This window comes from Nomascus leucogenys, chromosome 9 (genome assembly GCF_006542625.1).
Source record: "Nomascus leucogenys isolate Asia chromosome 9, Asia_NLE_v1, whole genome shotgun sequence".
In the NCBI taxonomy this organism is placed as follows: Eukaryota; Metazoa; Chordata; class Mammalia; order Primates; family Hylobatidae; genus Nomascus; species Nomascus leucogenys.
The window spans coordinates 114869888-114891166 of record NC_044389.1 but is presented as its reverse complement, the minus strand read 5'-3'; the positions used below and the strand labels follow the sequence as shown (position 1 = coordinate 114891166).

Genomic DNA, 21279 nt, shown 5'->3' with positions numbered 1-21279 from the left:
CTCCTAAATGAAGACAGGAGAGTTGTTGGCTGAGAATGGGGGCAGATATGGGTGCTCCTGCCCCTGCATCTACCTGCCACCATCCCGTCAGGCTGGCAAGGATGTTGCATCGCACCTGAGTCCAGAGGCTAATCAGGACCAGCTGTTTGAAGGCAGGAAACATACGTTTAAACAGAGGAAGCATCAGTGTGTGGTCATCATCTTTCGGTTAGATCCACTTAAAGAACACTGTATCTGTATATGGGGAAAAACAAGAACTTCACTGTCGTCTACTCTTATCCCTCATCTTAGAGACAGAAAAGGAGAATACATGATCTGCACTTTGTGGCTGAGCCAAGACACTGGTGTGACTGGAGGGGGTGGGCACCTCCCTCCTGCCTCAGAGCTGCCAGACTTGGGGAGCTGTGGGATCCTTAGCACAAATATTTGTGCTCAAATATTTGCTGGCTGAAGAAATGAATGAGGCAGAATTTGAAAAATTAAACTCCTTTGAGGGCTGTCTCCAGCTGTCATTTATTTCTGTAGGACCCACGGGCTAAGAATAGCCTTTATACTTTTAAATGTCAGAAAAAAGATCAATAGAATACTTCATGATGGGAAAATCATTGGAAATTCAATTGCTATCTCCCAAAAAAGCCCCATGGGACTAGAGCCACAGTACTTATTGGAGGGCTATCTATGGCTGCATTTGTGCTACTGCTCAGAATCGAATAGTTGAGGTAGAAACCATATGGCCCACAAAGCCTAAAATACTTTCTAGCTGGCCCTTTACAGAAAAAGTTGGCTTTCCCTGTCTTATAAGGTTAGCAGGGAGCTGGAGTTGACACCAAGCATGGCCAGCATGCCTGTTACCTTCTGGAGCAACTGCCCATTAGTGGCTAATGGGTTAATCTTAACCCACAGAATCCCTAAAACCCATTAATGTCACCCAAGCCCATCTTTCCAGCCCAATTCTACTCCGGGAAACACAGAGCTGGTGGCTGATATGGGCAGCAGAGTGTCACCTGTCTTTGGTTTATGAGCCCCCCAAAATGATCATCTAGCTCATGACAACCTGATGCAGCCCAGGAAATGCCTGCAACATGCCCACTAGCAGCTGGGAAGCCCTCTGTGAGGATGAGAACGTTTTACATTAAGAATCCCGTTTGTTTTGCAGCAGAGACTACTCAGGCCACACATGTGTGGCCTCTCAGTTCTTTGAGCCATTTGAAGTTCCCTATCCTTGCTGGGAGGCTGAGTTCTCCATGGAAACCTGATCCGATAGTGAGAGGCCTGAGGAGCAGACCCTGTGGAAACACCTTTTTACACCTGACCAAAGCAGCCAGTCATGGGCCAGTGATGCAACAAGGTCAACCGGTGCATTCTGGCCCCTCAGAAAAGCAGCCCCCGGGAAGGTCAGGAGGAGGCTGCTGACTCCAGCTTCCCCTGCAGCTGCCCCAAGCACGCCCAGAAGCCCTGCAGGTTTGGGTTCAACAGGTCCCACCAGGTCCCACCATGTCCCATGATGCTGCATTTCTTACGAGCTCCTGGAGGATGCAGATGGTCCTGGTCAGAGGCCGCATTCTGAGTATCAGGAGCCGTGGGGCAACGCTTCTGCGATTGAGGAAGGGGCATTTCTGGGGTGGACAGAAGAAAGGTCTTTGGCTGAGCTGGAACATCCACCTCCATCAGTGTTTTCTGGCAACTGTACTATCCACCATCTTCCTTTCCCACAGCTGACCATGGCTTTGGAAAATGCTCTGAGACTTTCTTTTCAGAGGAGTTGACTCCCAGCTCCACACTTAGGGGAAGTCAAGCCTACTTCTCAGAATTCAGAGAAGGCATAAAAAAGAATTCATTTCTAAAGACCCTTTAGAAGTAACTTCAGGTCTGACAGCGGCCAGCTAATCTCTGGTCGCCTTCCAGGAATCTTCTGACTGCAAAAAAGGCGTTTACTACCTGACTATAAACCTAATTACAGATAGAAAAACATAGTCATTTAAAATCGAATATAAGCATCTGGCCTCTGCCCATCATAATGGAGTAACACAAAAATCTATTTTCAAAAGGAAACTAAATATTATTGACCAAAACATGAATGGGGAGACCTCAGGGTGATACAGCTCTTGCCTGGATGGAATTTGTAATCAAGAGGATGAGACAGGATTGTAACTTGTGCCAATGTGAAAGGGTTTGCTCAGGTATCATTGATTTTGCTTAAATGCATGGGTAATTTCCAAAGTTCTTTGGAGCTGAATTTCACAATTTAATTTAGTGCAGGTCCTGGTGAGCCCACCTTGACTTATCTCACAGTACGATGCCACACACGCTGGGCAAGAGAGGCCAAGGTCAACAGCCCAGGAGTGGCTGGGTCCTTACCAGGCTCCCAGGCATGCTTCATGGTGGCCCTGGGCCAGGAGGAACAGCACCTTTGCCTGGTCCATGAGTATCTGGGTCAAACTCTCCTGTGGACACAGACGGCCATGGCGACGGGCATTCCCAGGAAAAGGGCAGCAGCTGAAATCCTCAGGTAGAGAAGGCAGTCGTCCTTGCTCAGTCAACTCTAATCCGGCTCCCTCCTCCTCAGCTTCAGGGTGAACCCCTCCCTAAGCTGTGTCTTTGGTATCTGATGGGCATTAGGTGCTGGTGAAAAAGCTGGAGGGTCCTTTGGGATATTATAGAAGCCCAATCTAGCCTTGTATTCAATATGTAGGCACTCTCACCCCTGAAGTTCTACATTTCCAGATTTCTGAAAACATGGGAAAGCATATGTGTGATGTCTGAGGTCTCCCTCAGCCTCTGGTGTAGGGTTAGGAGGGCTCTACAGGGTGGCAGCTCCAGTGTCCCGGTGGGGCCTGAGGTTGGTCCCTTCCCTTCCCAGCTCCCATCCATGGTTTAGCCCAATCCCTTCCGTCCCCAAGAGTACTGCACATGGATGCTCCATGCAGAGCCTCTGCTCCACTCCCAGGAAATGGGATCTGCACAGTTGGGGCTGAATAGCTGTCTGTTAAAGAACAGACCTATGAAACGAGCATTCTGACATCATTTCCTGCAGAAGCACATTTTTAAATAGCTCAGATTCTTGTCCCAGTACAGGAGCCTAGGTGTTGCTGGGGTTCCTGGGATGAAAAGGTCCCTAAAGGCAGGGTTCTCCTGCAGTTGAGCTCAGAGCAGAAACACCCGGATGCACTATCGTGCGGGTTATCTGTTCTTTGAGGCCAGGCTTGTGGCTCAGGATATTTCATACATTCTAGAAAAAATTAGGACCCCTTTTCCTCCACTCTGTTCTATCCCAGACCTGCAGCAGCTGAAGAGTGGCCAGGCCCATCCCTGGACATCCACTTGGACCTGGCTACTTCTGCACCTCCTGAAAAAGGGATAGCTCCCTGGGGCCTCCTGGGAGGGGCACACGCACTTCCAGGTGCTTCTCACACACTCTCCTGGAATAGGGCTGTAAAATGTTTTCTGCCCAACTATGCTGTGTCACCAGACTTTCTAAGGTTCTCAACCTTTCTGCCTCCTGCACCCTCCCTCCCCTGGTAGGGCTTCTAAGAAACACACCTGGGATCCTCATCTGAGTGAGGCCAGCTGGTTTGTAGAAGTCATTTGCTAGAAGTCTTTGTAGTAGGTGTAGTTAAAAAACCCAGGCCGGGCGCGGTGGCTCATGCCTGTAATCCCAGCACTTTGGGAGGCCGAGGTGTGCGGATCACGAGGTTGAGAGATCAAGACTAACCTGGTGAAACCCTGTCTCTACTAAAAATACAAAAATTAGCTGGATATGGTAGCGGGCACCTGTAGTCCCAGCTACTCAGGAGGCTGAGGCAGAAAGGTCGCTTGAACCCGGGAGGCGGAGGTTGCAGTGAGCCGAGATCGCGCCACTGCATTCCAGCCAGGCAACAGAGCAAGAGTCTGTCTCAAAAAAATAAAATAAGAAATAAAAAACTCAAGTCTCAGAGGCAGTGACAGAAGCCCTTTCTATTTCTACCTATTTCTGCCTCGAATGCCAGTTCTAAATGGGGCTGAACTTGCTACCGTGCCATAGAGCTCAGGCACAAACTCACTGTGCCCACGGAAGTCCGAGTCCCGTTTGGAGATGGGGTAAAGACAGGTGTGCGACCTGGGGAGTGCAGAGCAGAAACAGCACTGGACCCCTAGAGCAAGCTGGGCAGGCCCGCATTCCCAACACCCCACGATGCCCTCATCGCAGAATGACAAGCCACGTTAGCAGTGGGGCCAACCCGCATCACTTGCTAAGGTATCAGCTTGGTCTTGCCCAGTTATTTTGTTCATAGAATTAACAAAACAGACCAAAAAACAGCAAGAGCTACAACTGAGAGTATGCACTACCTTGAGCTGCATGTGCTTGCAGTATGTTCTGCCAGAGGGACATGGCAATGACAGCAGCCAACGCTCTCATTCTACAAAGAAAACCCAGGGATTACAGGAGAGGTCCTATAGGATCCCAGCGTGGCTTTCTGGAATCTGGCAGAAAGAAATGTTTAGTATGTCAGTAGGGATCAGGAATTGCAAGTTCTACTGAGACAACACATTCAGAGCTGAGCATCACAGCAAATGCGGCAGTTAGGAAATGACCCCTTTTGCTAAGCAGTCTCTCCACAGAAGCAGTGTGACTGCTTGTGTCCAGGTGGACAGACCATTGTGAGTGCACTGAGATGTTTCGTGGCGGATTCACAAGAAAACAACGAGGACTGGCGAGCCAACAAAACTGCTCTTGGTTGCATCCTAAGAACCCAGCCTTGTGCGAGGGGCCATGGAGAACACAGAACACAACTTCTCAGTAGCAAATCCTACACTCACCCACCGACGCTGGAACGCATGCATGCACGGCCCAAAGAAGGCCCCATGGGAGCAGTTCTCCTGGTTACCTGGTTTGTACTTGACCGGTCATGGTGAGGGCTGCCATCTGAGAAGCGGGAGCCTGCAGAGAAGCATCTCTCCCTCGCTATCTTCTGCTTCATCCGATGCAGCCCTGCCGGTCTCACACCAGCCGTTCACTTTCACACACCCAAAGCCTCATTCTCAGTCAGCATGGGATTGTCCTGAAGGAAAGTTTGGGGTCAGGGGAGGCAAGTGAAATTTGAACACAAAGGCACTCAGATCACACTTGGTGCTCTGTGTGAAGATTTTAGTTCCACTGATTTTTTTTTTGTATTTTTAGTAGAGACGGGGTTTCACTGTGTCAGCCAGGATGGTCTCCATCTCCTGACCTCATGATCCGCCTGCCTCAGCCTCCCAAAGTGATGGGATTAGAGGCGTGAGCCACAGCGCCCGGCCCTAGTTCCATTGATTTTCTTGTGAATAAACATTTATCTTCACGGAACCACTAATCTGAAGGCCAGTTGATCTGCTACTACTTTCCCAAAGACAAAGCCATAAGAACTCCCAGATCTTGGGCAAAAGATGCAGCTTTTGGTGGTCAAATGGATAAAGACAATTTGGGGTGGAACAGTCAAGTACTCTACTTCCTGACACGCAAAGGTTCCCTACGACAGCTGATAGAAAGCATTTGCACACAGGACTCACGTTGTTTGTCCCCAAATTACCAATAATCTGTACACTTGCAGCAAAATGTGAACAAATATATTTAGATATATTTAAAAGAATTTAAAAAAACATTTCACAAAACATTTGTTGCCATAGGAATTATTTTTAGCAATAAATGCCCACATCAAAATTTAAACATTGTTCAAAGTATGATTATCTGTACTAAGTAATGCAACAAATTATGTAAACAGAGTCAGATACATTTCCCTGTAGGAGTCACTTCCTTCCTGGGATTAAAGCTGTCCCAGACATCTTTCCAGGGGACCAATTAAGAAACGGCTATTTTCAGAGCAACAAAAATAAAAGCTTTTATTTGTTCATTTGAATATAAAACAGGCGTTATCACAGATGTACAAAGCGTACTGGTGGTTTAACATACAAGAAGGTTGCTGTCCTTTGCACATAAAAATTTTGTTTGAAACTGTGACTGGTTGAGTACATGAATTTCTCTAACCAGTCACCACACTCTGAAATAACGCTGCTAACATTCAACTGATAAAAGGGACCATCTCCCTTGGGTAAAGTGTCAAGCAGGATTAAATATATATAATAAACAAGCACCATGAGGAATCTGCTCCTGTTTGATTAGGTCTGTGTTTATATGTTCACTGTGTACCCTCTTTTTGTGCAAGTTGATTACACGGTTTTGTCTGACTTCAAAAGCACAAGGTCACAAGACAAACATTTTTTACATTCTCATGAATGATTTATCTACAGTACAATTTCGAATACAGAATGACCCTTCTTTATTGCTGAAACTGGTGGTACTAAGTGTCTCCTTTCCTGTTTCTTGCACAACCAAATTTCGATCTCAGTCCACCAACTCTTTTGAGCCTAAACTCTAACATCAGAGTTGACAGGATGCAGAAGAGGCTGCTGCTAACTCTGCCCTCACAACTGCACTGCAGCGCCCACGCTCCTTGAACGCAGAGTTGGTTTGGTGACAGTTAAAATTATGTTTGAAGTGACATCCCAATTTGTTTTGCTTCCTGACTTCAGCTGGACCTCAAAGCTGCCCTGCACACTCTGCAGCTAATGTTTCATAGTCAGTGTCTGGCCTGAAGCCCCAAACCTACTTCCCTTTCAACAAGGTGGGTGGGTGTAGGAAAATGTCTTTTTTTTCCCCTATGTGTGGTGGTTCCCCCCTTAGGAAGCAGAGACTAGGAATGTGTATCTGAAGCATGTGGAGAAATATTCGCACACAGCAATGAGGTCAAACAATATTTCAAGAATCAAATGGTTTGTGGAGATGGAAGGATGTACCACATATGCAGACAAATTTTTTTAAATGTGCTTTTTTTTTTTTTTTTTTTTTTTTACAACAATCAGCCTTGGATCTCAGAAGTCAAACAAAACTCTTTTAGCAAAAGGCTTACTGCTGACTGCATATAGCAAAGGCAGACGAAGATGCTGCCCACAACATCATGAAAGATCATCTAAATTTTGCCCAGCATCAATCTTAGTCATGCATATCTAGCACCGAGAGCCACTGCAGGGTCACACTGGGGCAGTTACAGAACACATCTTTCTCGGAGTGCAGATGCTCCTTCTTGGTTGGACACCGTGGGCCAATTCAATTTAGAAGTGCACAGGTGAGCTCTGAGAAGGTGTGGCCAGGAGCTGCCAGGGCAGAAACTGGGGCGCACTTGTCCACAGGCGGCAAACGACGCAGCTGGAGGACTTCTTGCTTCAGCCGGAGTTCTGGCATGAACCCCCGGGGAACTGTGCTCACTGAGCGAGGGAGCCCCAGAGGCTCACACAGAGCTGGCTGGGTCTTAAGACGAGGGGACGATCACCGATGTGAGTTCCGGACACTTTGTCCACTCCACATTGGCCATCAGAGGGGGAATCAATGCAACCCAGTGCAAATGACCACAGAATCGCATTCCTTTTCGTAGCAAGGACCAAAAAAAGATGACATTAACAAAAATGATGAAAAACATTGTGCAATGAATTCTTGCAGCTAAGAAAACAGTGCTATTTGCCAACCTAAAGCCCCTCAGTATCATCAGCACACGCTGGCATAAACACATTCACTGTTGTCCCACAGCAAAGAAAAAAATAGTGCACACTGAGCTTTGAATTCTTTCACCATCCTTGAGATGGCAATAATTTCACTTGCTGGTCTCTGGTTCTAGAAGAAACTTTTAGACAGGGCTCCTGCGGTCTGTGACTGCTGGCAACAGCAGAGTGTATGTGAGTACGGGGGGGCACACCATGCAAGTGACAAGTTCTGCATCTTAAACTTTAAAATCTCCTTTGTTCATTAGTGAATTTATATTTCATATATATATATTTGTTGTGATACTATCCACGCAAGATAATACAACACTTTTTTATATTAGCAAACATTACAAGACTTTAATATTCTTGAATGTTTTTCTCTTTTATAGTTCTAAAGAGATCAAAATAAATTAAACGTTTTGTACATAATTACATATTGAGGAAGTTAACTTATTTTATCTTTTTAGTTTAGTACAAAGATATTTGCAAGATAATTGCCGAAATACACCTTATTTATAATTTCTTCTCATTCTATACTAACTTCGAAGGCCATATATCAGCCTTTGTTTCTTCAGCACATTTCTGACAAAGAAAGCTGCTATTATCTAATTGGAAGGTGCTATTTGGAAGGTTTTCTCGTACCTCAAACTTTCCTAAAAGGATGAGATCTACCAATGGCTTAAATTAGTAACAGATCCATGTCATTAAGATTTCATGACACATTAAAACAGAGAAAACAATTCTTTGTCACACTACATAAATTGTTTAAAAGAACCCATCTGGAGGGCAGGATATTTTTTTAATTGCTATTTCGGCTTAACAAAATACCACATTTACGAAGAAAGCACTTATTATCCAATAATTAAAAAAGAAAGAAAAGAAAAGAAAGTTTTTGAAATGGGCTTTTCCAACGAACTGAAGGCAGTAATCCAAAGTCCTTCTGAGCAAAGTTCAGTGGTAAATTCACATTTCACCCCCATGCCAGTCGTGGCTGCTGTGAGAAGTCCTCTCTTCCTCCTCTTCCTCCTCCACCCTCACCACAGATGGCTGCATTCTGGTGAGTGTTGCCCTGTGTCTGCACGCTTCAGTGGACACGGAGAACAATGTCTGCATCTCCAGAAAAGTCCATGGAAGCCAAGAGACGAGACTACATGTTGTAGGCCACATAGATGGGGTCTAGCTGGTCTGCCAAGAACCCGTCTCGCAGGTGCATGCGCTGCTTCTCCCCACGGGAGTTGATGGGGATGACGCCAATGTCCACCACGACCACCACCCCCACGATCAGGTAGTGCTCCTCCAGGACCACGCTGGTCACCAAGGGAACCAGGTCCAAGGCTTCCTGTTCCGACCCGTCCAGCTCAACCACAACCACCAACAAATTTGTCCAGGTGAACACAGCACTAAAAGACAGAAAAGAAAGCCATCGTTATATGTTGATTAATGCTTTACTTAACAGCCGTGCTTTCTTTTCAAGTTCCACTTGGCGCTCTCTGACCTGCCTGGGCGCTCCCGACAGTCTCCTCCGGCCTCTGCACGTCCTGGGTCTGCCGCCCACTAATCGTTCCCCACACAGACTTCCTGGCGACAGCACCTGTCGGTGTTTCCTACCAACCTTCTCTCTCGGTGGCTTCTGCGAGTGTTTCACCATCTTCCTAAGTTCCCATTTCTAGCACAGGGTCACTCACCCGGCCAGCGGAGTCTGTGTTCCAGTGCTGCCTCTTTGCTGCTGCCTGAAGGACCAATGCCCTCACTGCAGAGTGCAGCGTGCCATCAGCCTCTACCCTCAAAGCAGCCCCGTGCCTCCTGCTTCCAGACCCCAGCTCTGCTGCTGAGGGCCGCACGTGTGGAGGCCTAGGGCATGGTGGCCTACTCCTCTCTGTCTGTGCGGTGTGCCAGAGTCCAGCTCTGCTGCTGAGGGCCGTGCGTGCGGAGGCTGAGGGCATGGGTGCCCACTCCTGTCTGTGCAGTGCGCCTGAGTCCAGCTCTGCTGCTGAGGGCCGTGCGTGCGGAGGCTGAGGGCATGGTGGCCTACTCCTCTCTGTCTGTGTGGTGTGCCAGAGTGGGGGTGTGTTTCCCAGTCCTGGGGCTTGGGCTCAGCATGGAACCTGGTCAGCCTGTGTTAGGGAGGTGAATGCCGGCGGAGGCTCCAGAAGGGCTGGATATGGGGGCTTGTCCTGGCATGCCTGTGCCATTGCAAGGATGGGGACACACCTGGGCTGGCCCTTGGGTCCAGAGGATAAGAAACACATGAAGAGCCACCAGTCCCGTGCCCAGCCGAGCTGCTTGTCCCAGCTGAGCCAGCCCCTCAAATGCAGATGTGGGGGCGTCGTAACAACTCTGTCTAAAGCACTGAGCATGGGCTGGCTGCCATACAGCCGTGGCTAACCCATGTGCAGGGAAAAGTCTTCTGGAATATGGAAGATTCACTCAGAAATGTTTTATTTGGGATCGAGTCATCTTTCAGCAGGACGGGCACCAGAGTATTTAGTCTGCCCAACTGGCGGAGGCAAAAACTCGGTGCTTTACATTTTAAAGGATATAGGTCTGGCTTTTGGAACTAGCTGTCTAAGGACCCTGATATTCACAGAGCCTGGTACTTGAGGTCTGCTTGGCTGAGGAGGCCAGAAGGTTCCCGGGCACAGTGGGCTGGAGACCAGGCTCTAGGGCTGCTCGTATCTGCTCTCACGCACCTGACAAACACGTTCTATCCCAGCTTGAGGCAGGAGATATCTTGGGAAGCTCACTATTGTTCTAAGTGTGAGAGTAAGTCAATTAGGGACAAAACGCGTATTTTATTCAGTATGGCCAACCTATGTTAAATTGAAAGGGAAAATTGGAGAATTTTCCTGGCAATTCTCAACAGTTCTCCTGGATTTTGCTTTGTGACTGCCGCATGCCTATGGAGCATGCTAAGAGCTGTTTCCCAGAAGACGTGCTGATGCTTAATTCCTGTCATACTGCTCCTGGTGACGTTAAAATGTTGCTCTACGTGGCCCATGTGGGCCCACACTGTGAATCTGTGATATCACAGACACAGACATCTCAGGCACATTTGAATATTAGCTTTTATTACGGCATATTTGAAATTTCTGGAATGGTCCTCGAGTATCCGAATCAGCTTGGCTCTCCGGAGGAACAGGGCTGGCCGAGGGTGTGCTTTCTGGACTGCCAGGGACCTACAGGTGGTACCAGTGACTCTCAGAGCTTTTACAGGAGCTGTGCACGCTACTTAACGCTGAGAACAACGGATGAGAAATGAGAAAGTTTGTTTGGCTTGAATTTGGCAACATGGAGAGTCCCATTCCACAACGCTGGGTGTCACAGCCGCATTTCTCAGCATGGAGCAGCCGACGGCGGCCGGAAGGGGCAGTGCAGGGAGGCTGGGAGAGGGAAGGTGGAGCAAAGCAGTTTGTACCTGGATCATCTCAAACATTCAAAAGTCCACTCAAAGGACACCATGTGGGCAAGAGGCATGTGAGCCCCTGACCAGGTGAGGGACAGACCCAGTTCGGGGTCCACATGGCGGGTAACAGCAGCGGCATTTATTACAGAATAAGGCCCAGCACCACAGTCTAGAAGCCCACAGAGGGCACCAGCGAGGCCCTCGATGCACACCTTTTAGCGGGAAACCAGACAGAAAATGCTTGAGGGAGGCCACACAGGCCAATTAAAATTGTTTTCTTAAAAATACAAAAACGGAAGGCTGTTAACTGATATTCGTAGCTATTTAGATGGAAAATAAGGTAGGCCCTGTCCGAGTTTCTGGGCCAAAGTCTTCCTAGAGTTTCTGTCTTCTCTCTATACTCAAGGAGAGAATTGTCACGGAAATCAACAATCTGAGGAATTTTGAGAGTAGGGGCTTAGCCAATCTGAACCACAGGATCACTGACAGGTACGCAAACTTGATCTTGTAAATTCTGCCAAGTCCTCAATGTTCAAATTCAGCAAATGGCAGTAAGTACCGGCCTTTATTGCACCTCACCTAGCTAAGAGGAGGAAGGAACAATCTCAGAACCCATCCTTTCAACCCAGAAAAGCCGTTCATGAGAGTGCACAACGTACCTCCCTCAGGGTTTCTGACCTGAGACTGAGACCAGTTTCACCAGGTGCCCCTCAGTTAGCACCCTGTCTGTTATCAAGGGAATGAACAAGTCTAAAGCCAATGATGTTGAGCCACTTTTCATCCTAACTGCAAACATCAAGGCACTGAACCAGCCTGTAAAACTCCCCAGCCCTGGCCGACTTAACTCACGGCACTGCAGCACCCAGTCCACTCCTATACCTCAGAAGAACCTGCTGCTCAATGTCCGGCAGCACCATTGACATACTCGGCACTTCACAACAGATTAAATGGGCCAGAGGGAAAGACAAAGTCCCAGCCTCGGAGTCCTCACCTGGGCCCAGGGCAGAGGCTGCCCCCAGCCGGCAGGTACGACGCACACCCCTTGTCACTGCCGACCTTAACTCAAGCAATTCCTCCTTTGGAAGTCTCTTCCGGGGTCTGGACAAACGCTGCCTCTCCTTCTCACCTAAAGTTTTCCCATGTCTCATGTTACTTCTGGTTCCCAAGTCAATAGTCATATAAGTATTTTCTGTGCCTACATATGTGTGAAGCTTGTTTTCTTCCTATATCATGCTTTTGTAAATTAAAAACCAAACAATTTGGCTTCCTGGAAAACAGTCAAGTAGTTTTTATGGCAATAGAAGTCTATCGTTTTCAGGTAATATATGGTACATTAACTCTACGTGTGGAGTGTTCTTTTGTTGTTTTAACCCCAAAAGATAAAGGTTTACAGTCAAATGTTGAATTGCACCCCCTTCCCTACCTTAGCAAAACTCTCCTCCACCGCTGTGCTCTCCACATTCTCAATGCTTCACAAATTCTGCCCCTGATTTGGGTACAAGCTGCAAGCTCACGACTTACCATTCTGTAACGCTTTTATGGGCTCTGATGACCGAGGTCTCAATGTCGATCGGGTGGTACCGCATGCCCCGCAGCTCCATGGCTTCGTCCAGTGCCCCTACCACGTACAGGGCATCATGGCGCTCTGTGGAGGAATGAAAGCCTGTGTAAGCTTCCCCGTAATGCCGCTCAAGCTGTTTTCCTTCTTTTCTTAAAAAAAGATTAAAAACTACCCCCAAGTGAGACAGGGATGCAAAGGAAGGGGCTCACGGATCCAGGGACAGTTTGTTTCCTTCTGCCAGGGAGCTCCTTGGCAAGTGCCCAGCTTGTGTGTCAGTGCCCCACGGGCTGGCTGCAAAGCCGCCATGTGCCCTCTTGTGCTTTGCGAGAAGACCTTTCCTGGCTCAGCTTTGATACACAGTCAACTGCCTGATCGCATGTTCATCGGGAGCAGCTGAGGGGCGAAGTTGGCACCCAGTGGTCTGAGTTCCGTGGACCCATCGGCTGAGGCCTCGTCTGTCCAAAGGTCACACAGGATACAGCGCGGCCACAGTCAGACCAGCTCCCTGACTCTATCCCACACATGCTTCTCTGCACTATTAATTCTGTGTATAAGTGGGAAAAGAAGCATAGCTCCTGTTCTTGTTCATGAAGATTTCCTTAGCTCATAGAGCCGTGAAATTTATTTCTATCCTTCTTGCAAACCTCAGAATAATGACAACAAGTGGTCAGGTCCTATCTTTCCTTAATAAGGAAATATGTCCTAAATTTTTATAAGGTAGTAAGCATATTAGGGAAAATTTGAAAGGCATGATTGACATATAAAATACTATCAAAGGTAAGAATTTTCTAATTTAAATCAGACAAAGAAAGATGGAGATATTGACTCAGCCTCTGCCCCTACAGCAGCTTTGCCTCTTCTCCTGTGGCAGGGACACGTCCTTCAGGGTATCCCTGCTCCCAGGATTCAGCGGGACGTGGCTTTCCTGGCCCTTCTCTAGGATTATAAATTGCCACCAGCTTTTGCAGCTTCCAGGAACCTCAGACAGCACCCTAAAACTAGTCTATAATTTCCCACAATGCAAATGTCAGGCCAGGATATTTTTGTATGATTCCTAAATGTAGCCCATTGGGCCAGGCCATCGTAGGTATGTTAGAGAGGTATGTAAGGAAGCCTTACTGATGTCTAGAAACTCATCTCCCTGGGGTTTTGGTGAGTCAAGATCTCATCAGGAACCTCAACTGCCATTGCTGTGAAACAGCCAAGTCCTGCCTCTATTTTTAGCAGAACTAAGGAGGTGAGAAAGGATTCTGGAATAAGCAAAGAATTAACCACGCGAGTGTACTTTTACACCTCCGCGTCATGAAATACCCCTGGCTTCACCCCGCTCTCCTCTGATGGGGCAAAGGCAATGCTGTCCACCTGGCCGCTCCACACCAGGCACCAGCATCAGCAGCACCAGGCCCTGCACTCTGATGAACGCATGGGCAGAGACGGCCGGCCACCAGCGCCCCAGAGCCCCACGGCCTCCTCTTCCCAGACAGGGGCAGACCCAGTCCTGGAAGCAGCAGCACGCACATTCCTGCAGCCACTGGGACAGCTTCTGTCTCAGATGGACCCCGTGGGAGCAGGCAGCCTTCAGGCTTGCTGAGGAGACTCTGTGGGCTGAGACTCTGGGCACTTTGCTGTGGGCGACACTGCAGCCCGTGCTCAGCAGCCGCGCCTCTCCCCGGTTTTCAGTCAGCACTTGGTTCTCAGGACAGGACAGGGTATGTGATGCACAGCTCAGCTTGTTGGACACATTTGCATTTTGCCTTCCTCTTGCTCTTAAACTCGGCTCTTTTCACACTGGGTTGCAGCTAGCACACGTGTCCTCCTGGGTTTGGCTGCTGTAAACCTTGGGAAAGGCTTCTGTATCTAGGGGAGCCTAACCTCTCTGCCCATCTGTGTGGGGGGCCAGCCAGCCTGGACTCTCACCTCCATTTGCATCTGTGAGCTCAGTTCTCCGCAGGAACCCCAAGTAGCCTGTGCGTGCCCAGATGGTCTGGGTGTCTCCAAAACTTAGTCTTGAGTTGAAGTGATCTGACTGGAGGGATTCGTCTCCGTAAATAGTAAAATAACCGCTGGCATTGTGGGCACTGTGAACCCAAATCTGCAAACGGAGGGGAATGTCACTGTGGACGACATTATTTTATCTCCAGGGAAATGAGGCTACAACTACTTTGACAATTCAATAAATTATATTCAGTGACGGTAAAAGTTTCCTTGGACTGAATAACCAAGATGATGTTAATCTCATCTGGGTTTCTGGAGAGACACACAGAGTATACTGAAATAAAGGCAGTCTACCAAGTTTGTGGCCAAGCAACCAGCCAAGCCATCCCCCTACGGGGAAATGTATTAAAGCAGATTAGTTGAAGATTTAACAACTAGCTTTTAAAAATATACACATCAAATGAACAAAGTCATACTAGATTCCTTATACTTTAACAAATGACTGTTTCTAAAGAGCAAGAACAATGCTGAAAAGCTTTAAGATTTCTTTTCTCATTTCACCTGGTTAGCTAATACTTTTGGACACATATTGCAATAAAACAACAACACACAAAAAAACAAAACCTAAGGGAGGAAGGCACATAACACCAAAAAACGGAAACAAAAATGCCTGATGTCTCACGTTTGGGGAAATAGGCAAGCAAAGACTGATATGGTGAGTCAAAGCGATAGCCACGTGGATTACGCAGAACCATGGACAGGGCTGGATAAAAGCAAAACCAGTGAAGCTCCACAGATGCCCACACAGCAAGGGTCAGGAGAGGCAGGGCCTTGTAGACTCTGGAGTGTTTGCTGTGGAGACATTCTGGGCTTGGCTGTTTCCATTATTTTACTGACAACGAAAAGTGGTCAAGTTCCAGGAAGTCAGAAACTGGTTTAGTACTGCACCCACGTCCCCAGAGCAGTGCCTCACATACAGCAGGCACTCACTGCCTGCCAAACAAATGAAAAAGTGAAACTGAGAGAGACAGTGCACCATCAGATCAGGGAAATGACAGCTGTCCTCTGTTCCCTAACACAAAGAAAATTCTCATTAAGGCAAATGAATATTACTGAGTCATAAAAAAGGAGGAAATCTTGCCATTTGCAACAGCATGGATGAACCTGGAAGACGTTACGCTGAGTGAGAAGCCAGAACAGAGAAGGACAAATACTGCACCACCTCACTCATGTGGAATCTAAAAAGCTGAATTCACAGAAGCAGAGGGTAAACAGTGGTTACCAGGGGCTTCAGAGTGGCAAGGGGGAGATGACGTGCAAAGGTGCAAACCTTCAGTTAGAGGGCGAACAGGTTCTGGGGAGAAAATGTAGTGTGGTGACTACAGTTAATAATACTATATCATTTAATTGAAATTTGATAACAGAATAGATCCTAACTGTTCTCATCACACACACACAAAATGTGAGGTGATGGATAATAGAACTCGGTCGTGGTAACTGTTTCATAATATGTATATATATCAAAGCATCACAGTGCATTCCTTAATCCGCCAGGCGCGGTGGCTCACGCTTGTAATCCCAGCACTTTGGGAGGCCGAGGCGGGCGGATCACAAGGTCAGGAGATTGAGACCACAGTGAAACCCCGTCTCTACTAAAAATACAAAAAATTAGCCGGGCGTGGTGGCGGGCGCCTGTAGTCCCAGCTACTCGGAGAGGCTGAGGCAGGAGAATGGCGTGAACCCGGGAGGCGGAGCTTGCAGTGAGCCGAGATCACGCCACTGCACTCCAGCCTGGGTGACAGAGCGAGACTCCGTCTCAAAAAAAAAAAAAAAAAAAAAAAAAAAAAACTTTCTCAGTTAACCTCATAAAGCAGAAAAAAACACACATTCTTAATAAGAAAGTCACCCTGGAAATCTCGCCAGTTCTGGCCACCCTCAGAGGAAAGAGAATTCTGACCTTGGCCCAGCATACGTCTGGGGCAGCACCTGTGAGGACCCCCTCCAGGTGCCGGAGAAGCAGGCTCTGCTTCCAGCTTTGCTTCTAGGAACGCATTTAAAGGAAACTCCTAAGTGAGAGCTGTGCAGAATTTTATCTTCGCAGTTCTCATCTTTCACATGATTGAGACAGGTCAAGTGAGGGGCCAAAAAAAAAAAAAAAAAAAAAAAAACAAGGCCCAAGAAGCAAAGCAAGGTGGGACGTGGGAACTGGTGAAGACTTGCTCACTGGTCAGGTGTTCACCCACGTACGTGTAGAAACGTGTTCTTGCATGTGCCGGGGATGCGGCCGGGGCTGAGGAGGGCGGCTAGTGCTGTTTATAAGAAGATGCCAGTTCTTAGCACGTCTCCCACATGTGCTGCTGGCGCCTAATGAGACAGGACAGGTGATAAGGGGAGTGAGGGTGTCCTTGGCTGGACACAGGGCTTTGTCCAGTTGCATGGCAGGCCTGGGGTAACCAGAGGGAGGGCACGTGTGCTGCCACCGTGGGAGGAGGCTGGCTCTAGACACACTCTTCTCCAGTGCCCTCTGCTTCCTCGTAGAAGCAGCAAGCTCATTGCCAGAGAGAAGAATGGGGCAGAAGGAGGATGCAGGAGACACACGGCCTCAGACTGGGGACGCCCAGCAATGCCAGGGCCTGCTGGAGATGAGGCGTCAAGAGTGGAGAGCAAGGCCATGCAGCTCCACGAGGCATCTTTCTCTAGCTGCCTCCCGCCAGCAGCGCGTGCGGAGGGGCACGGTGGCAGGGAGTTAAGAACCAGCCAGGGTGGGCTCATCCTGAATACAATGAGGCAAAGGTGTCCAGTTCCACTGTTTGCCTTCTGATCTGAAATAATGGCTACCGTGTCCTGATGCTGTTGTTTGCACATTACTCCCTGTGGAGGTCTCTGCCGTTCTCCTGGTGAAGGACTTCTCAGTATAAAAGCAGGAATGTGGAAAGCAAACTCGAGCTAAGAAATAAAGAAACGCAGTCCATACACATTATGTGTTTAAATCTTTTCGGAATTATTTGAGGAGAATCTATTATACTTCCCTAAGGAAGTGCCATTTTGTAATTTTGAGCTTTCATGGACTCATTTGAACCATAAAGCTTACCTCACACTATTTCCCAGGCAGTCATAACTCACTCAACTCAAACCGGTGTGTGGCAGATCAAGGGCATGTGAGCAGTTCTGATGGTGTCAAGGCAAGCCAAGGATATATAACAGAAAAGTAACCTGGATCTCGGAGGACACTCAACTCACCTCTCCAAGGTGTGAGTCCCCCAGCGGTCCTTTTGTTTCTGGGTTGGCAATTATAATCCGAACCCCTGGAAGTATCTATTTGGGAGAGGAAAAGTCTTTTGTCAATGGCGGGAATACAGGGAGAGACTACACACGAGCCAACCTCAATCTTGTCTTTATGCCATTTTCTTTCAAGGCTGTTTAGAAAGCAATTAAATCAAAACTATATGCCACATAGTTATGACCCATTATACAACCACAGCCTCACAACCACAGCCTCACAATCGCATTCTCACTGTAATTGTTACAATATAGTATGCTGCTATGGTGACCTTAAAATTAAACATTTTGATTGTCAGTCATACCTCAATAAAGCTAAAATAAATCTATTGAAAATCATGAAAATAATGTTTGAACAAAAGCATGGTAAATGATATAATGTTTAACACAGCCTGACCTTGCAAAATGGGAATTTTCAGTTGTTTCAATGAAGTTATTTAAGATATTTACATAGATTCAATATTACATCTCACATCATGGCACACGCATGGATGGGGGTGATGCTTGCAGTAATCGCTGAAGGGAGTGGGGAGTCACAGAGTGACATTTTCAGGGGTAAGCATGGACTCGAAGATAACCCAAAATGCTTTTGGCAAAACGATATAGTAGGCAGCTGCTTTGGTGGTGCCAGAAGGGAAAGATTGTATGTCAACTGCTAGTGAAGTCTGTGGGTTTTCGTTAGAACGTCCGTGTGGATCTCCAGCTCATCTCCACCAAATTTTCAGCTTGAGACACTGGGGAACTTTTTCCTGCAGGTAAACATCTTTCACTGTAATGGATATCAGTACTAAGCATTTCCTTTTTTTTTTTTTTTTTGAGACAGGGTCTAGCTCTGTCACCCAGGCTGGAGTAGCATGATCACAGCTTACTGTAGCCTTAAGCAACCCTCCAGCCTCAGCCCCACAACGTGCTGGGATTACAGGCATGAGACACTGGCTCTGGCCAGAATTTCCTTCTTAAAGTTTAGCTTAGAAATATCTCACATTCCACTGATACCACTTATATAAGGAATCAAAAGTTTATTCTGGAAATCCTGAATATAGCCTGTCTCAGATCAACTCATCTAACATTTATGATTGAGATAAAGGCAAAACATTTTATGGTAAAAACACAGAACGTCTTGGAACAGTCACACTGTTAAATCTCACTTAAGTCTGAAGTGAGATTTCAGGGCTCTGGTTTCTGCTGCTGACTATGGTCCGCCAGACTGTTAGGATGGACGGTGAGCACATGCCTACTGTTGGAACCAACTCTGTAAAGAATTCTAACTTGCAGCCATGCAGGCAATTTTATAATAGAAGCAACATGAGATGCTTTTAGAGTTATGTCAATGGAGAAGGAATCTGACAACTGGGGCCAAAACGGAAAAAAAAAAAAAAAAAAAGAGTCTTCATTTAGGTGTTTAAATATGTTTCTTGCCCTTTAGTTCTAGTTAAAAAACAAACAAACAAAAAACACATCCACTGTGGCAGAAACTACTAGTTGTCTCTTGATAACCATTCTTTTCTACTTTCATAGTAATGGATACCCTGATTTTTAGGTAGGCCTTTAGATATTCAGAATTGGTATCTCAATAGTTCCCAACCTTTAGCTAGGTGTGGCCATGTGACCACATTCTGATCAATGGAATTTCAGGGTAGGACAGCTTGGGAACCTTCTCTATGGTCTGCATGCTTTGTTCTCTTCTTTTTCTGTTTCTCCTCCTGCTGGCTGGAACGTGGAAATGATGGCTGGAGCAGAAGCAGCTGCTTCAGCTCCTGAGGTGCCCCTGGGAATTGGGCTCCAATGCACAGAACGAGGCTGAAGGCACCAGGGCCGGTGCTGGCTTCATGGAGGAGGAGATGCCTATTTCCTAACTTTTACCTGAGGAAAAAAGTCTAACTTGTTTAAAACACTGTTATTTTGAGTTTCTATACTCACTGACATGTTACTTTCAAGAAAGCTTTTTGGAAAAAACATTCTAAAAAATACATTTCTTAAAACTTCAAAGCCCATACGCTCAGAAGCAAATGGATACAGAAACGCATGCTTCTTCCTATAATACTCACCTTTCCCGATTCCATCAGGGGCAGGCTATGAGGGGATCCTCTTTCCACTAAGCGGACTCTGCAAACAGAAAGAGAAAATATTCCCAGATGTGTTTTCTGTCCAGTTTTCCCCTTTACCAATTCACATGAGGTCACGAGCCCAGCAGCTGTCCGGGAAAGTTGATTCTGAGCATCATCCAATGGCAGAGACAGAAGCTGCAGAAAGAGCAGCCCAGCAGCAGAGGAAACTGAACCCGAAGTGAGGGCCACAGAGAAGGCAGATGAAGCCACATCTCTCAAACCTGCAAAATAACTGGAAAAATGACTCTGAGCTGAAAGTAACCATGAGTCCACTTAGCATTTTCAGAAAAGGAAAAGAACACGGATTACAGAGTTTCCTTGAAAGAGCTGCAGGTCACCTACGACCGTGTCGCCTGGTCCTCAAGCACCGACGGCTGTCCTGCAGGTGGAAGGCAAGGCCAGGTGTGCGGCGAGAGTCCCAGCGGTGTGCACGAGGCAGGGCCAGATGTGCAGCAGCCGAGAGCCCTCCCAAAATAGCACGTGCATCGCGGCCACAGGAGCAGAGAGAATTGCCAGGCCCTGGCGGCAAAGGTACTCAGAAAAGAAACTCTTTTACTTCAAAGAATACGTAATGATAATTTAATCCTAAGCACTGCCAAGGACATTGCAGTGGGCCACAACCAGAGCTTCACTAACGGTCCTCCCAGGCGCATTCTTTCTTTATTTTGAGGCCTTCACTACTGGTTTTGCATTTTTACCAGGTGCCTAGTGGACCATGACGCTCTTCATTCACCTAAGGGGCAATTCTTATTTAAACAAAATAAAGCAAAGGAGAAAGTGCTTGAAGGCTTGAAGACAGCGAATCACAGGAGGACATGCCTCCCACCTGGGGACAGGCTGCGGGCAGGGGGCCTGTGGGCTCCTGAGACACCCTTCCTACCATCCCCCACTGATGTGTTGTTTGTTTTTTTTAAAGAGACATGGTCTCACTCTGTCACTCAAGCTGGAGTACAGTGGCACAATCATGGCTCATCGCAGCCTTGACCGCCTGGCCTCAAGCAATCCTCCCACCTCAGCCTCCTGAGTTGCTGGGGCTACAGGTGTGTACTACCACATCTGGCTAACTTTTACGTTCTTGTAGTGAGGAGATCTCACTATGTTGCTCAGGCTGGTCTCAAGCTCCTGGTCTCAGGTGATCCTCCTGTCTCAGCCTCCGAAAGCACCGAGATTACAGGCGTAGCCACCATGCCCAGCCCTCACTGAGATTTGAAACACACCAGTGACCCACTCTTAGGCACTCAACACGGCAGTCTTCCTCTGTAACTGACAGATGTACCAAAGAAGGAGGACGAAGGGTAGGGAAGGGGCAGGAGGTACCAAGAAAGAAGGCTGAGTGTCACAGGGCCCTGAGGGACCAGTCCACCACAGCCCTCTGCATGGCATGAGGGAGGCCACGGAGGGTGCGCACCCCTCCGGGCATGGGGGTGTTCCTGCCCCCACAGGGG

At 47.6% G+C, this 21279-nt stretch overlaps 1 protein-coding gene across 5 annotated transcripts in view; it reads right to left on the bottom strand.

Moving 5' to 3' along the window:
- Positions 1 to 5572: 5572 nt before the first annotated feature.
- DIP2C (disco interacting protein 2 homolog C) overlaps positions 5573 to 21279 on the bottom strand; it is a 278224-nt gene continuing 262517 nt past the window's right edge. For all 5 annotated transcript variants that reach the window (XM_030819374.1, XM_030819375.1, XM_030819372.1 and 2 more), the window contains 5 exons: positions 19775 to 19832; positions 17688 to 17762; positions 14430 to 14604; positions 12473 to 12596; positions 5573 to 8948 (listed from right to left, as the gene is read on the bottom strand). In XM_030819374.1, coding sequence (XP_030675234.1) covers positions 8696 to 8948; positions 12473 to 12596; positions 14430 to 14604; positions 17688 to 17762; positions 19775 to 19832 — 685 coding nt within the window. In that variant the 3' untranslated portion in view covers positions 5573 to 8695. The remainder of the gene's footprint in view (positions 8949 to 12472; positions 12597 to 14429; positions 14605 to 17687; positions 17763 to 19774; positions 19833 to 21279) is intronic.